The sequence below is a fragment of the Lissotriton helveticus genome, chromosome 10 (assembly GCF_964261635.1).
Source record: "Lissotriton helveticus chromosome 10, aLisHel1.1, whole genome shotgun sequence".
Taxonomy (NCBI): Eukaryota; Metazoa; Chordata; class Amphibia; order Caudata; family Salamandridae; genus Lissotriton; species Lissotriton helveticus.
In genome coordinates this window covers 99,801,397-99,819,009 of record NC_136071.1, presented here as the reverse complement: position 1 = coordinate 99,819,009, position 17,613 = coordinate 99,801,397, and the positions used below count along the sequence as shown (strand labels likewise).

The following is a 17,613-nucleotide window of genomic DNA, read 5'->3' as shown; positions in this document are numbered from 1 at the left end:
GCTATCATCCCTTCTGTAATGACTATAGATAAAGAGTTTAGTGGAAGATATTGCAAAATGCCACAAGAGCCCATGTTTTACTGACGTCCTGCACCTGAAGGAAACACCAGTTTGGTATAGGAGAAACTCCAAATATTTTTATATGAATGCTAAGAAGGATGGTATTTTTGTCTAAATAGGGAAAGCAGGGTTACCTTTCTATCAGACATAGAATCTCCTTCACAGAGTAAGAATGGTAAACCGAAAAAGCTCTACTTGTTGAAAATGGATTAATGATAAGCAATTTGGGCATTACCACATCTCAAAATGTAACATGACTTAGGAAAGCTGAAGTGGCAACCCTAACAGTGTGACTTCTGATGGAGTAGGGACATGTTTTGAGTTTCTAACTTTGAGAATCCCACTTTTGTGGGGCACATACCAGCACCTTGTTTTTCTGACAGCCATTACGGAAGGTCAAGTTGTGTTATTATCATGTTTGCCTCTGGAAATCAAGCTAAAACTAATTGAAACCAATACTAAAATCAAACATAAGATTTGTTTCTACATTCCTTCCTAGGAAACGGGTACTCTGATCTATGGCAATACGTTTCTGTAAATGGGGAATCATGTATTGGCCATATATTAATGCACTTTGTGTAACTCGTTTTCTGACATTTACGTTCAACCCCTACTAAAATCCATAGCTATATAAAATATTATACCACCCCATGCTCCCAACCCTCTTACTGCATGTGCACTTCCTCCTGTGTTTTACAAGGTAGGTGGATGTATGAAGCCAGTTCTTCTCAACAGTGGTTTGGGTTCAAACTTAGTATGCAAATTCTAGAAGTCCAGGAGGGCACTTATATTTATGCTGCTTTCTTTAGTAGAGACTTTGTAACTGGTCTGCCGATTATTGCTTTTACCTCAAAGTAGTTTGAAGTGGACATTTTTTTAAAACATATTTTACCACAAAGCATTGTTTAGATTTAGTATTCCTGTTCTTTTTTTTTTTTTTAAATAAGCAAAGTTTAAAGATATATTTTTCCTTGGGTATGGACTGATCTGAAAAGATATTTAGCATCTTTATTCTCACACTGTGGGTGTGTAGTGTGGTACGCTCTCAGCTTTCCCCGTCTTTCATGAATGCTACTGCAAGATTTTTCTTTAGGCCTCAATACAGCGAATAAGAGACCACTACCATGGTAAAATTATAAATCGTAAGATCACTTTGCTACTGAGTGTCGTCTAAGTAAGGGTTGTGAGGCTTTATCAGTTACAAATTGCTGCACATTTGCCTCCTACTAGAACAAGCACTGGCAATGCCTATTGTCTGGCTTGCATTTCGAGTCCTGAATAAAATATTTAAAAAGCTGGCTGCAGTGAAGAAAACACTACTTTATCTATACAATACATCTCAGATAAATAATTTAATATTTTTCATTATTCAGTGTACTTTAGAGATGTAAAATAGTCAGTCATATATCAAAATGCAAGCACTTAAAAGGGGGTAGAATAATACAGAAAGAGCCATCGGCATAAGATGCAGTATGTGTGCAGAGCAGCCCTATTAAGCCAGACCTAAGAAAGGCATGGACTGATAAATGGGCTAATTGATTGAGTGTATTTCAAACTGGGATCAATCTAAAACTGTATACAATCGAATTGCATGCAGCTCAATTGTGAGTTTGATAAAAGTATTAATGTTCAATGCTTTAGGAGGTCTCTTAACCAGTGGTCATAAAACTTGCCGCAGACGTACTGTGCAACATGGCAGCTAAGACGTACATTTTTTACATGGGAAGCTTTAACAAGGTATTGAGTTTGCATTTGTACTTCACTTGGTGATATGCTGCATAAGGACCAAAGTTCAAATTCCAAAACTATCTTTTTTCAGAGCAGGAGACGGAATAACGAGTACTATATGAGGTTTGTTTATTGCTAGACCTATTATTGCGGGTAACTGGAAGAGTAAAGGAGTACCCTTTGTATGGATTTGGTGGAGGGAAACGGGAAGTGCAATCTTCCATAATTTGTGCCATTCTGAATAAGATCCGTAATATCTGGGGGTACTTCTACAAATTTCCGAATGAACCCTATATATACTATGGTTAAATCTATGACTGTTGTAACTCCTTAATAAATACTTAAAATTATTTATACGTGCAACATATTGCTATGTATGACTTATTTATTTAGCTACTCTGGCAATTTCTGATGATAAAGTTGATTTCCATTGGTATTGCATTTTTCTCTATACACAAGCTTTCTGAGACTCCAAGCATTGTTAAAGTACAGTTATGCTCATGTTTACATCCAAAATCGACAAAAGCAGGTTTTATGCAGCTTGCTTAGAAAGGCTTCTCACTCTTGATCTGAAAACCTACCATATTCAATGTCTAAAGGCAGACGTATGCCCATCCTGCCTTCTCTGACTTCTTTTGTACATTTGGTAAAGTTTATGTGATTTAACATAGGGCATGGTACAGAAGACAAACTACTGGCAAATAGAGGATGATTTCAGAAAAACTATTATCTGAATTCAAAAAGTTACTTGCTTGTTGTTCCTTGTCTGGGAAAATACATGAAGTAGGCAAATGAAGTAACACTGTTTGCAGCGTGAATCTTTTCTGAATTCACATTGTAGGAATGTAGCCTTTTTTAGGTCTCGCCTAGACGAAAGCAAAGCGAAGCTTTGCTGTCTGGCGAGACAACTTATGTAGTTACTTTTCGGGGAACGTGGACAGCAGAGTTCCACGCGCTTTCCCTTGCCGAGATTGAACCTCGGGAGCGCGCACGTCGCCGTGCCTCATAAAGCCTCACTCACGCATGCGCACATACACAGCCATACACACACTGCATACACACACGCACCCCCCCTTAAACAGACACACGCGCAGACAGACACACGCACGCACACACACACTCAGACACACACCTCTCCTCTCCCTTAACACACTCACCTGTTCTGGCGGTGCTCGGCGGCGGTTCTGGCTCTCGGGCGGCGGTAGCGCTTTGCGGGGCTCTCTCACCACATGAGAGCCCTGCCTTCCCCATGCGCCCGGCCGCTCTTCACCCGGTCCCCCATCTCGGGACCGGGACTCAATCAGGAGCCTTCGCGGCTCCTCGGGCAGCTCTCTCTCGCCGCGATGGGGCGGGACTCCCGGTTAGGGCCGCGATGTGATTGGCCGGCTGCCGAACCGCTTCCGGGTCGTCGCAGGCAGCGCGGCGGCCCGGCGGGGATTTTTTCAAAATGTAGTCCTCTCACAGGAATGTCCGGGGGTGGGGGCGGACTGTGGGCTTGCTATGCCATTACACTTCCTGCCCCTGTTTCTCACTCTTGCTGCTGGTTCTTGCCTTCTTATTCCTTTGTAACAGTTGTGGCGTCTATTTCTTCCTCCGACTTCTCGAGACGTGTGCGTCCCTCTTTTGCACTCTGTAAAATACCTTGCGCTGGAAACATAAGTGCGGGTCCCCACATAGAAGTGCCGGTGGTCTCATTCCCTCAGTCACCCACCGGGTCACAATAAACAACACTGATCTCCACATCTTCGGTTCTCTTCTTTTCCACCTCAGCGGCCGTTATGCCTTTTCCCACAAAAGCGCTCTGAAGTGGCTTCTAGTTGAGTCAAGCTTTCCAAATACAATAAATAAATAAAATGGGCCTGCTATCCAGCTGAGGCCTATAGCACTGCAGTGTGCATGCCTGGCACAACACTATAGCTCTGTCTGCAGAACTGGACAGAGCGCCTCTGGTGAAGCCTGCAGAAATAAGAGCACACTATGCTTCAGAGGTGCGTCGATGTTCAGCACCTCGGACGCATTCGTGGGTGCACGTGTGCAGCTGCTGCAAAGTGAAATCCCAGCAGCGTTCCCGGCAGCCAGCGGGACTTACTGTTCTAAGAAGATAAGGTGGCTGCGGTCGGTGACTCGTAGAGAGTTAAGGAAGTGCGCGCGCTGGCCCAGCTGAACCCAGGCGGCTCGCGCCGGGTGTGCGGCTCCGGGTCACTGGCAGGCGGCAGCCGCTTTCCACAAGCTCCTTATGTCATCAATCACCGAGTCAGACGAGGTGGGTGACTTATGAAAGCCGCCCTCTGAGCGTTTGATACAGACAGAACCAGTGCATGTCACAGCTGTGGTCTGCCGCGCGGCATGGTACAGAATTTCGTGGCCTCAATGCCGATTGACCAACATTATAGTTAAAATAATTTTTTTCCAAAAAGTATCACCCAATTGAGGTTAATAAACACAAAAACTACACCCACTGGACCGATATTTTTGTATACGATATTTAGGCCACGGGTGATATCTTGTTTCCGATATTTTGCCAGAATGGCTCAGTCCATCACATTTACTTACTTGTCTCTCCTCTGCACAGTCTAAACGGCCTAGAGCTTTATCGCTGGCTTTTAACAGCTAACCATTCACAAACAATGTTTATATACCAATTGCAAATAAAAAAAAAAGTTAATGCAAAGCATTGTCATTTACAATGCCAGTAACTCAAACTTTAATGCTGCGAGACCTATTGCATTGCAAATGCTTGTTTTACATGGTCTCCCCCACTTTTTGCCTGGAAATTGATGTGATTTCGACTAGAAGTGCACTGGGTTCCTGCTAACCAGGTCCCCAGTGTCAGAGCTCTTTCCCAAAACTGTACAATTGTTTACTCAATTGGCAAAACCTTTAACACCCTCTGCAAGTCCCTAGTAAATGGTACCCTAGTACCTAGGGCCTGAGGTACTAAAGAGGGTCCCTAAGGGCAGTAGCATGAATTGTGCCACCCTAAGGGACCCCTCACCAAGCAAATGCAAGGATGCTATTGCAGGCTGCATGTCTTGGTGCAGACAAAAGTGAAAACACAAAATGTTACACATCCCTGTGTGCCATGTCCCCTACCACTGCATGTGATCTTTGTAAATCACCCCTACAACAGAACTGTCAGCCCTAAGATAAGGAGCTGAATATTACATGTGAGGGCATACCTGCACGAGCGGATATGCCCGTGTGCTGGTCAGGCTTATTACTGCTTGTGTAAGTGGGCAGGAAAGCCATTTTAAAACATGTGCTGGACACTGGTGAAAAGGAGTTCCCCAGCTACAATATGGCTTCATTGAAAATAGGGATGTTTGGTATCAAACCTGTCTTATTGATATACAGTAATGAATTTACCAAATGCATGCACCCAGAGCGCACATTTGAGTTGCCCCCTGAAAACCTACCAGCTCCTAGGGTGATAGCCCCTGCTCTCAGGAGGCCCAGAACAAAAGCCTGTCCGGGAAGAGGGTGTAACACCCCTCCCACAAGATAACCTGTTGATTACCCTTCTTGGGCAAGTAAGCGTCAAAGAGCTGCTGCCTCTGGAATGCAAATCTGGCTCCCCTCACAGCAAAGTAAGCCGCCTCCTTTGTCCAGGACCCCTTTGGTATCTGGATAGGCGGGAAAATTAGCAAGTCGGGTAGGCTTGTTCCCTCCAGGCTAGTACTAGCCAGATGATATCCCAATCCTTCCTCCCTCGCCTGAGTGAGTCTGCAACTTCTCGCACTGAGAGTCTTCATCCCGACCCACAGTGCTCTCTAGCGGAGTTCCCTCTGCTAGATAAGGGTTTGTTGATCACACTTATCTCCAAGGTAACATCAGGCTCACCTACGGACCCTGCTCCTCCTCGACATCTCACTTCAGTGATTGATGCTATTTGCCCAATAATTTTGAAAATCCTCAACGCATCTATTACTTCGGGAAAGGTACCACCGGCATGGAAATGTGCCCAGGTCAGAGCTTTGCCGAAAAAACTCAACTCACACCTCTCTGATATGGCCAATTATCGCCCCATCTCTCTCCTTTCCTGGCTGAGCAAGCTGGTGGAGAGACACATAAATTCTACCCTAGTCCACAACTTAGAGTCTAATAATTTACTCCACGACTCCATCTCAAGCTTGGGACAGAGACGGCCCTCTTGGCAGTAACAGAAGAAGCAAGGAGACTCTTAAATCAGGGCAGCTCAGAAGCAATTATTTTGCTGGATCTCAGTGCCGCTTTCGACACAGTATATCATATCCTCCTGCTTGAGCAATTAGGAAATCTTGGTGTGATGGACCTGGCCCTCACCTGGCTGCGGTACCTTTTGAAGGACCGATTTTTCCAGGTTTCTGAGGGTGCAGCCACCTCAACCTGATGTCCTCTTAGCTGTGGGGTTCCTCAGGGCTCCTCCCTGAGCCCCACGCTTTTTAACGCCTATATGGTGCCTCTGGCTGAGATAGTGCTTCCATTCGGCATAAAAATCATTACCTACACAGATGACACCCAACTGGTAGTGGCACTAAACCACCCCGAGGGGTCATCAATCGCTCTGGGCACTTGCCTAGAGGCGGGAGCCGAATGGATGGCACTATCTCACCTTAAGCTAAATGGGGACAAGACAGAACTAATGCTTCTAGGCAAGTCTCTCTCACCTTCCCCGGCCTTCGCCTGGCCGACCTGTCTTGGCATTATGCCTGCACCAAAGCACCAGATCAAGAGCCTAGGCATATGACTTGACAGTTCCCTCTGTTTTAATAATCAGGCCGCTCTACTCTCAGCTACCTGCTTCGGTCTAATGAGAATGTTAAGGAAAATTATTTCTATACTCCCCTTTCAGGCGCGGAGGATCTTGGTGCAAGCCCTTATCCTGTCCCGCCTAGATTATGGGAACGCCCTGTACTTGGGCGCCCCTCAGGCCACCATTCAAAAACTGCAGGTGATCCAGAACTGTCCGGCTCGCTTACTCCTTGAGATCCCTCGGAGACTATCAGCGAGATCCGCACTGAGAGAACTTCATTGGCTGCCAATTCAGTCCAGGATCCGATTTAAAGCCATGTGTTTGGCCCACAGAGCCATATGGAAAACTGGACCTGCTAATACCCATCCTCTGGGTCACTCCCTACCAACCTTCGAGGAGTCTCCGCTCTAGCGCTGCCTTCCTCGCCACCACGAGGAAAGTACGGAGATCCAGGTGGGGTGGACGTTCCTTTTCTTGGAAGGCCTCCACTTTCGGGAATTCTGTGCCCCCTACTCTTCGGAAGAAGGAATCCAACCTGCAAACCTTCCGTAGACTCCTTAAAACTCATCTCTTCACTATTACCCAATAACTTGCCACGCCTACTGTTTGTCCGTCCTAAGCGCTACGAGGCCTCCAGGTAGAAATGCGCTTTATAAATTTCTTTTCATTCATTTCATTCAGGCGGTCTACACTGAGGTGGACACAATTTTCAGAACTACTTAGGAATTCTGGGACCGGGTTATGCACACTTCCCACAGAAAGAGGTCATTTAGAGGGCGTAGTGACTCCAAGGGTCAGTAGCCCTTGATACCCCTAAATTCAGTATTTAGGTGAGTCCCTGGCACCAGAGAAGCAGATCCTGACAACCTAAGAAAAGAGAGGATACCAAAGAGCTGCAAAGCAGAGAGGAGAGAAGCAGCAGCTGACCTGGTACCAGCCCTGCCAGCCTATCTGCATCCCTTGTCGAAAACTGCACCAAAGTCAACTCGTCCTGCAACAGTTGGCTCCAGAAACTTGGGAGTACTACCTGCCTTTGATAAAGAACCAAGACCTCGCATGGGACAGCACAACTGTTCCCTGCTTCTTGCGGCAACTCCAAAAGAAAGCACTCTAAGGCCTCTGGAACTGTCAAAACCAGACACCTGAAGCCCCCACTGCACGCATTGCCCCAGGAAGTGGGCCAATGGTGCCATCAAGGTCCCCCAGCCCTCCAGAGTCCAACTCTGTTGTGGTTTCACCCCTCATGGACCCTCTGACGTCGCCTGCAGCTTCTGCACGCAGGCTTCTGTAGTATTCTCATGTTATGTGTATGCTTTAGTATCCAGCTGCTCAGCCCTGTGTGTGTGCAATGTTGGATGCATCTGAGTGTCAGTTAAGGATGGGCTGAGCGGCCAGTGGGTTGCTCCTGATGGGGCTGTTATCTTGACCTTGACTTATCCTAATAAACATCAACTACAAGTACCTGAATTGGTCTGCTGTGTCTACTTATCTACACCTGTACCTATGGGACTTACCCACTACAGCTTCCTTGACCACAACTACTCAGTAAGAAAACCAGACACCTAAAGTCACCTTTGCATCCGTTGCCCGGACCGTGGAGAAAAGGACCCCAGTTATCCCTTTGTCTCCAAGCATCGCAAGACTTGAACTCGCCAGTTGGTTCAACCTGACTGGCTTTCTAGCCAGAGCCTGCAGACTCTTTTGCCAGTAACCAATCTCCATATTGGGATCCCGATGCTGTTTTGCACCTTGTTCCCAACCGCCTCCATGCCGCTGGTGATGTTCGTCCTGTAATTCGCTGTATTATACCTGTTTGCTGAACTTTTTCTTCCTTCCATAGGATAACGTTGCAGAACTAAAAAATTGCAGTGTCCACTTTTTGAACTTAAAAGAATTTATATTTAAAAACGTACTTATCTGAACAATTTTTCACCGATGCCTAAACCTATTTTAAGATACTTGCTATTTTTGTAAATTGGTGTGGGTCTCCTTCTTGAGTCGTGTGTGTCACTTATTGATCATTGTGTGTATTTGCAGGTGCCTTGCACTCATCTGTGCTACGCCTAAGGGTGCTCAACCACACTACCCCTAACAGAGCAGTTTGGGATTGCATAGCAAGCCCCTGTCCACTCGATAAGAGAACTCCTGGACTTGTTAGATAGTATCGTTAGAAAAGCAGGGGACCCCTATCTAGCTAGCTAAAAATAGGGAACATTAGACTATTTAGGAACAGTTTTAGCTAGGTATATGATTTTTACAATGCTATTCCTGTTACAGTGAAATAGACAGAAAAACAATTAAGGTATCATCCTTTCATTTTTATATCAAAATATAATTTTTATTTATAATTATTTTCGTTTTGTATATATTAGCACATTATGACTTTTTACAAATGTATATATCCAAAATACATGATAGACGATAAAGATGATGGAGGCAGTGCGGCAGGTGTCAAACTACGCGTGTTTGGGCAAACGTGCCTTCATCAGGTAGCCGTCTATTGCACATGTAAAAATACAGGCTTGCATACAGCAAAAAATCCAAGTGGTTCATAAAGACTTCTATGCTCAGTCGATGGCAGTTAATTTATTTTTGGACGTGGATGGCAAGATGGGCAATTATGTTCACGGATTTATGCCATTGTTGTTTTCCCTTTAGGTTACAGAAATAGCGCGTTAGGTAGATAAAGATTCAGTGGGTTCTTTTGTAAACATATTCCGATAAGTGGTTGATAACTTTCCTATTACCACACGGCAGTGAAGTGATTAATGCAGCGAAGATAAAAACAGCTGCAAGGTCGGGGGAGATGATAATCTCTCTCCTCGTTGAGAAAAAACGCTACGGACTGCACCCATGTATGTATATACGATTGTTAGATAGTATATCAGATTTTTGATAAATCACATAAAGAGCCAGCTTCCTTCACACACCCTATGCATTATTCTGCCATCTAGTGGTTGGGTCTGGAACTCTCCTCTTGTACAGTAGTCCCTCTTCTCTTTCCACCCATTTTTTTGGGCATCAATGGTCCTCACCAATTGTCTTTTCTGATGTCACGCGCCCTCCCCGGTAGTCTCCAAGAATGGTCGCCATCTACATATTCTTTTTTTCTGCCAGTGGGTCTGGAAGCATCGCTGAAAGCTCTCCAGTCATCAAAAGGAAGAAGAAGAAAGAAACTGGATTTTCAAGAAAGATCGAAGGCCTTGGGGAAGATAATCGCCACAGCAGAAGGAAGGGGGCCTCATCCATAGATTTTCACAGACTTTCTTTGAAAGTTACTAAAGTAAATGGCACTTGCGTCGAGTGAAGGACGGAGAATGCCTAGACAGAGTCCCCCTGCTCTGCATGAGATGGAGAACACACCATGGCGTTTCTACCCAGAGCACCACCACGTTTGCCCAGAGGGACAATCACCTGGTGTGCAGTCTCTGCCTGCCCAAGACCACAAGACCGACAACTGCGAGGCCTGCGCAGAGTTTACACCGAAAGCACTGAGGGCACGAGTAAAGCAAAGGTAGGAACACTCATTATGGGGCAGAAGGAATCCGTTTATCAGGAGAAAAGAAGGACAATGCCACAGAAAGAGAGGGAGCAGATGCTGAAAAAGAGATCATCGATGTTGAGCAGGAACACCCAAAGCTGGAAGAGAAGTGTACTCGCGTACCACAGAAGAAGATGTGGGCTGTTGAGCCGAGAGCTACGTACTCTAGACCACCAAGGACTGCCTCTTTTCTGAAAATGTTGCCAACCGTAGGCAAGTCGAGGCAAAAAGAGCTCCTCAGGTCCCACGTTAAGGATACAGCAGGCGAGCCTCGGTAAAGACACCTGTGTCGACAGATGGTCGAGCCCAACAGAAAGCCAAGAAGATGCAGACCGAAACTTATATGCTCGAAGATGGAGCACAAGAAAAGACGACTTGAGACCAAAATTACAGCGATCCTTCAAAAAAACGGTCTCTGACGTCGCTCTCCAGGTATTCTGAATACCTTCGAAACCGTCGTCGGAAAGCGTAAAGGAGGAGAAACACTCGAGTGAATTGGAACCCCACAATGACGCCCACAATGACGCCAGAACCACAAGAAGATGAGGAACAAGAACTATTCTATTAAGGGTCTGTTCCAGGATGGGGTCCGAAAGCTTTGATGAACAGTGGCAAGATCTCGATGCAGATTCTCCCGAAGAAGGTGTGGAAATGTATGCGCAGAGGCCAACATCCCCAGATGACATTGCCATGTATAATCTGATCATTAAAAGGGCAGTAGAATGGTATCGAGTCCAGTTGGATGAATATAAGTTGCAGACATGCTTTCTGCTAGAGACGTTCCTGCCCTCACAAAGTAGGAGCAAATTCCTACCATTGCTTCCGAGCCTCATGGAGCAGGAGAGAGAGGCGGTCAATGTACCAGCAACCTGCTAGTCAGTGACACCCTGGGTCGAGAAGAAATATAATCATTCTTCGGAAGGACCCTGCATACATTTAGGAAAATCCAGTGTCAGACTCCATTACTGTAGTCACCTCCAAGAAAAGAGCCAATGTACCAACTACCTCCGGGCCACTGGATAAGCATGGACATGGTGGGGAGGAAATCCAAGAGGGGAGCTGCAACACAGTGGCGCATCGCAAACTTGAATGCCTTGCTTAACAGGTATGCCCATCAACACTGAGAGGAGATGGCAGAGTTCATGAAGCACCTGCCAGAACAATACCAGAAGAGGGCAGTTGCCGTTGTAGAGGAGTGCAAAACCATAGCGAACATGTGCCTAAAATCGGCACTCAACGCCGTGGACACAGCGGCAAGACAACCTTAATGAAGCATGCCTGGCTGTGAATCTCAGGTTCAAGAATGAGGTTCAGCCTAACATTATCAACACCCCTTTAAATGGAGAACACCCGTTTGGGTGTGCACTAGATGACACACCACAGCAAACAAAAAAGGGCCACAACACTGCATTGATGGGGGCCCTACAGTTTAGAGGGCAGCAGAGATGGGGAGTCACCCCCACTAGAAGGCCAACGGGAAGAGGTGGCTTCGCAATACATCAAGCCTTCCAGCACACAAGTCAGACTCCAGCCCCAGCACAGTGGTGGCCATTCCATGTGCCACAGAGACAGCCCTTTTGCGGGCGAGAGAAAGGCCGAGAGCAGCTTTCAAGATGTGTAGCAGCAGCAACACAGAGAATTTCCACCCACACACAACACCTGTGGGTGGAAGAATAGGAACCTTCCTTCAGGAGTGCAGGGAGATCACATCAGATAAATGGATTCTCAACACAATCCAGCACTGCTGTTGCAGAGAACTGGAAAAACACCCTCCATGATGGGGCCCAAAGCATTCAACCCGACTGAAAGAAGAGCAATCATGTCTTTGTCGAGAAGTAGAAGAATTGCTACAAAAACAGGCAATAAAGAAAGTGCCCTGAAAGAGCTCAACCAGGGATGCTACTCAACATACTTCCTGGTACCAAAACCAGACAAATCGCTTTGACACATACTAGATTTCTGCTTCCCAAACAAGTTAATAGAAACAAAAAAATCAAAATGACAGGGCGAGTACTGTGGGGAAGTCGCTGGGAATGATGGCTTCCTGCATACCATTAATACCACATGCGTTAATACCACATGCGTTAATACCACATGCGAGGCTACTCATGAGATCGATTCAGGAATGGGTCCAAAGCTAACGGTCACATACAACAGGAAGCTAGGAAGATCTAGTGGTTATCACACTGTAACCTGGGAAAGCTGCTCAGGACTGCCGTGACTAGGGTTTTGTGGATGTGGATCAGGACCAACTGAAGCAACAGGTTGCAAACCAGGGAGGAGAGTGACACCAGGTCTTGCAGGTAAAGCGGGTTTTATTGGGATAACACGTTTGGTGTTTAGCATCAAAGTTCTCCTTGTCCTAAACGTGAGTCTCTCCCTGGCGAATTGCCTGGGATCGTCTTTGCAGCGCGGGAGTCCTCTCCAGGGTCTTCGGGTCTTCCTCGCTTGTCCTTAAGGGATGATCACGGAGGCAGCTCACCGCTCCGGAGCCCATGCAAAGGAAGCCAACAGAAGGGCACCGTTAGTTCAATGGCCTCTAGGGGGGGTTTGTGCACCTTGGGGCCGGGTGAGGTGAGGCTGGGAGGAGTCCACCCGTGTATATCGTGCAATATGAATCTGTCAGTGACGTGTTGGAAGGGCAGACACAAGGTGAGGGTTAAACGCGGGGTAAAGAACACAGAAGGAAGGGGGGAGACGCGGGAGACAAACGCGGGTCTATTTACAGTAATTACACACTCTTCCTTCCCGCCCACACTGCCATACGCTGCCGTACCTGGGTCAGCCACGCTCCTACCCTGGGAGAGTGGCACGGCGGCTCGTGGGGTCGTTGGCCTCCAGGCACTCCGTAACTCTCTCCTTCTCCTCCGGGATGTTCTTCGGGGTTTCCTCGCTGTTCTGGGTATTCTCCTTCTCCTCCGCTCCGTTCTAACCGCTCTCCGACGCCTCTCCTCGCCTGCTCTTCCTCCGGGGTGATGTCACACCCCCGGTATCTTACTTCCGTGGGTTTATCCAATCCAGGCGTTGTGACGTATGTAGGGGGAGTGGTCTCCTCCTCCTCCGAGAACGCCCACTTAAAGGCGCCGGGTCCCTCGTCCAGTTCGTCGAGTCCGGTCTCCCATGGGTCCGTCTGCAAGGAAGGAGGCACAACAGAGTCATTGTTGGGAGTCCACCACTCTTCATTAGCGCTCCGCCTCGCCTTGTTACACACACAAAGAGTACAGGAGGAAATGATGTGGTGGAACAGGACTAATAGAACAGTAGGAAGACTCTTCATGCCACCAACTCCAACAGTAACCATCATAACAGACTGAAAACCAGAAGAAACATACATTTTCTGGAACTAAGGACAGTGTTTCAGCCTTAAAAACCTTTCAGAAGCAGTTGTGGATCAAATCAATGCAAGTTTAGACAGACAACACAACAACAATGTTCTACCTCAACAAGCAAGGGGGGACAATATCCTTCGTCTTATCAAAGCTAGCAGAGGCGATATAGCGGAAGCCATCTAGAGACGATAACCACAGACAAACTGTACAGGCAAGCATCCACCTCACACGAGTGGGAGTTGAATCAGGCAGTGATCGAGAAGATGTTTAAAAGGTGAAAGATACCAGAATAGACCTGTTCTTAATACCAAGAAACGCAAAAGGCCAGTTCTACGCATCCAGACACCCAAACCCCTACTCCCTAAGGAATGTGCTGTAGATAGACTGGTGAGGGAAATCTGCTTATGCTTTTTCCCTGATCCCACTATGCTAGATGGTGATCAACAAGTGCAGACCAGTACGGATGACGTTGATACAAACCGCTACCCAATGGGCAAGAAAAACATTGTTCTCAAATCTGATAGAGATGGAACACAATCTACAGAGACTGCCAGGACCACACAACCTGGTTTCCATGCAGTGTGGGGGGTGGGGGGATGCACCCAGAACCAAATACACTGAGTCTAGCAGCATGGCTCCTGAACACATAGGATTCAGGAACATGGGGATGCGAGAGAAAGTGATGGCAGTCCTAAGGGAGGCAAGAAAACCGACATCTTGGACATGATACAGAGCCAAATGGGAGCGTTACACACGAAGGTGCTAGAGATCTGCCTTTTTCAGGACGGGTCATGTGATACTACAGTCACCAGATATCTTACACATTTGTTAGAAATAAACCTAACTTATGCGCCACTAAAGGTATATTTAGCAGCGATAGAAGCTTACACAAGGGTCCCTTAGGAAGAAGGTTCTTCACCACACCATCGATCAAAAGGTTTCTGGAAGGTGAAAAAAGGATAGTCCCGATAAGAAACGCGCCAACGCCGACCTGGAACCTAAACGTTGTGCTGACCGAAATGATGAAAGATCTATTTGAACCACTCCACTAGGGCCACCTTACAATTAGTCACGCTTAAAACTGGGTACCTAATTGCAATGACAGAGTAAGCAAACTGTAAGCACTCACCATATAGCAACCATACATGCAAATACACATGGACAGGATACTCGTGACCAGCCCACGCTTCCCCCTCGAAACTCATATTCCACTTCCACATAAATCAGATAATCTAGATGTCAATTTTTTTCCAAGAGTCAAAAACTCAAGCAGAAAGAGCATTGTAAACACTAGACGTATGCAGGGTGATAATGAATTATATGGAAAGAAAAAAGTCAATCAGGAAGGAGAAGCAACTTGTTCTATTATTCACAGACAATTAGAAAGGAAAACCGGTCATCAAGAACAGCATCGCAGGGTGGATAGCTTAGACAATTCAAATGTGCTACAGAAGATCCTGTTTACAGCTAGAGACCAAGAGCACATTCTACAAGAAAGAAGGGAGCTCTAATAGCCTTCCTGTCCACCGTTCCATTTAGCGTCATATGTATGGCAGGCACGTGGTAGTCCGCGCACAAGTTCACAAAACACTGCCTCATCAATTTACAGGTGAATAGAGAAGCACAAGTGGATCAGAGAGTGCTGAAGCATTTCTTTTCAAGCTCAACCTCCTCTTCAACCCAGCCACCACAGTGAAGAAACCGCTACGAAATCAATACACAGCATGGGAATCTAGAAAAGATTCACATTGCAAAACCTAAATGGTTACTTACCTGTAGGAGTAGTTTTGCAGCTTGAGGAAGCTTCTGGATTCACATGCGACCCACTCTCCTCCCCAAGAAATGAAGCAAGACAAGTAAACAGGTGTCATAAAGAAATTACAGCCAAGAGGAAGCCCATAGGACATTAAATAGACAAACAATCGTAATTGGGGGTGGCAAAAAGAGTCTGAAGATGGCGACCGAGTGGAGACTTCTGGGGATGGCGTCTGACACCAGGAGAGGCTTGACTAAGCACTAAATGGTTGGGACCGTTGAAGACCAACAACAGCAAAAGGTCAAAAAGAGGGAAAAGAGACTATTATGCAAGAGGAGAGTTCAAAACCCAACCCCTACATGGCGGAATAATGCACATCATGTGAATACAGAAAATTCTTAAAGCTTCAATACTACTTCTAAAGCTAAGTGACCATTTCATTCTTTTTCCCATCGACCTGCCCCTACACCCCCCACCTCTTCCTCCACAAACCGATACCTACTTGTGAAATAGTTTTTGTTGTGCAGATCTCAATTTGAGGATCTTTGAACCATGAAATGATACTTAGAGGCAAAAAAATTGCCCTAAACTTGTCAACATTTATACCTTTTATGAATGACCGTAAGATTCTTCTTCTTCACGATTAAAATGTTTTTGAAGAAATGGCTAGTTTTCTACATCCAGCAATAAAATGTGTTCTTCTTTTAATTGGTACCATAGGCAAGGGCTTTAATGTCTAACATAATTTTTATTATTGGGTGCCAGAGATTGTAGATTGTGGACTTCCATCAATATTTTTTATTGCTCAGAATTGCACTGTAGGAAAGATCATGTCTAATCCAAATGTATTATTGGTAGAGAATGTCACGGGGCCAACAATCTTTATCCCACTGTGCTTTGATTCATACTTCGAAATTGTATTGTAGTAATTACAATTTTAGCAGCAGAGGACACCTGCGACTCCTCTGAACAAGGGAGAGTTTTTTTCTCATTTCCTATAAAGATGGACTATATTCTGCATTTGTAAAATAAAGTCTCATTTTGATTTCACCTTTTCTATTGCTGTAGGAAATCATAGAAAAGCTTTGCTAACAACATATTTGCTTTACTAATATCTTTTTTGTATCTTTGTATTTTGTTTCCAACTCACAGGTGGCTGTGACAGCACCATTAAAATCTGGGATGTCATCAAGCAGTACTGCACACACAATCTCAAGGGATCCTCAGGTGTTGTCCAGTAAGAAAGAAAATATTTTGAACCTAAAAGCAGATTTGCTTTCTCTTTGGGTGGGTAGAACAATTGTGCCAGGACAGAGGGCAGGTGGGTAAAGACGAAACACAGGAGCCAGGGGCAGGGGTTCGGTGAGACTTTAACAAATGTTTGTGCTACATTGCAATACACAGTGAGCCGGGACTATGTTAAGTAGTAGTTGTGCACAATTAAGAATTGTGTGTGCTGGCCCATTCCTGAGACCTCAGAAAGCACCAGCATAATCTGCTGGGGGATGCAGGCTATTGCGGGGTCCATCAGCTGTGGGCATTTCCCACAATCCATTCAGATGGGGAGAGTCTGTGTGTCCAAATGTTCTGCTTCATCCCCACTGGCCTCCCTTGCTTTTATACCTCATTGTTCTACCTCTAATGTATTTTCTTGAGTATGCCTTGTGGCCCCAGTCTGAGGGCAGATTTGATTCATAAATCTTATTTTTGATACCTCAGTGTTGTTGAGTTCCATCCAGACATTTCACGGCTTCAGCTTTTCTCCTCCTCCATGGACTACAAAATCCGAATTTGGAATCTGAAATCTAGCAAGTGCATTTCTGTTCTAGAAAGCCACTACAGTGCTGTCACCTCCTTGTCCTTTTCTGCAGATGGGAACACTCTGATCAGGTGAGAAGACCGCTATTGAATGGGTGATATATATAGGCCATTCAAACTGTTTGCTGCATGGGCTCGGTGTTGCTTGCATGTCAGCTAAAAAAGGTGTAGATGGGGTTTGTGTAATGCTCATGCTGCTTCTCAATCGCTTCATGAATATTCCATGTACCTGGCAGCCACACTGCAATTTACCCACACACTCCCAATAGGTAACGTACTGGTCTGAGTACTTTGTTTTCCTCACATCCAAACCTGTTATTGCCCCGGTGGCTGAACTGCATGGTTCCTTCAGGCACTCAACAACATGAGGCAAGTCTTAAGTAGCGTAAACGTCTTTCTCGTTAAAAAGTGGCACAATAGGGGGCAATTTGAAAATGTTGGGACTTTGTAATTTTTTTCCACCTGTGGAGAACCGGAACAAGCTGCTGAGGCTTGCCCAGGAACCACACCCAAGGTGAGCAAGAAAACCATTCGAGATTTTTGCCATGCTAAAATCTGGTTCAGCTGGACCCTGCTGCAAAGGTGTCCAACCTTGTGTTGGAGCCTGCCCAGCTATGGCTTCCAGCCTTTCCTTGCTTTCTGTTTCCAA

The 17,613-nt window shown here is 45.9% G+C and overlaps 1 protein-coding gene across 2 annotated transcripts in view; it reads left to right on the top strand.

Moving 5' to 3' along the window:
• The window catches only part of TBL3 (transducin beta like 3), a 197,719-nt gene that overhangs the window by 60,240 nt on the left and 119,866 nt on the right, over positions 1-17,613 (top strand). For both annotated transcript variants that reach the window (XM_078664866.1, XM_078664865.1), the window contains 2 exons: positions 16,299-16,383; positions 16,866-17,036. In XM_078664866.1, coding sequence (XP_078520992.1) covers positions 16,299-16,383; positions 16,866-17,036 — 256 coding nt within the window. The remainder of the gene's footprint in view (positions 1-16,298; positions 16,384-16,865; positions 17,037-17,613) is intronic.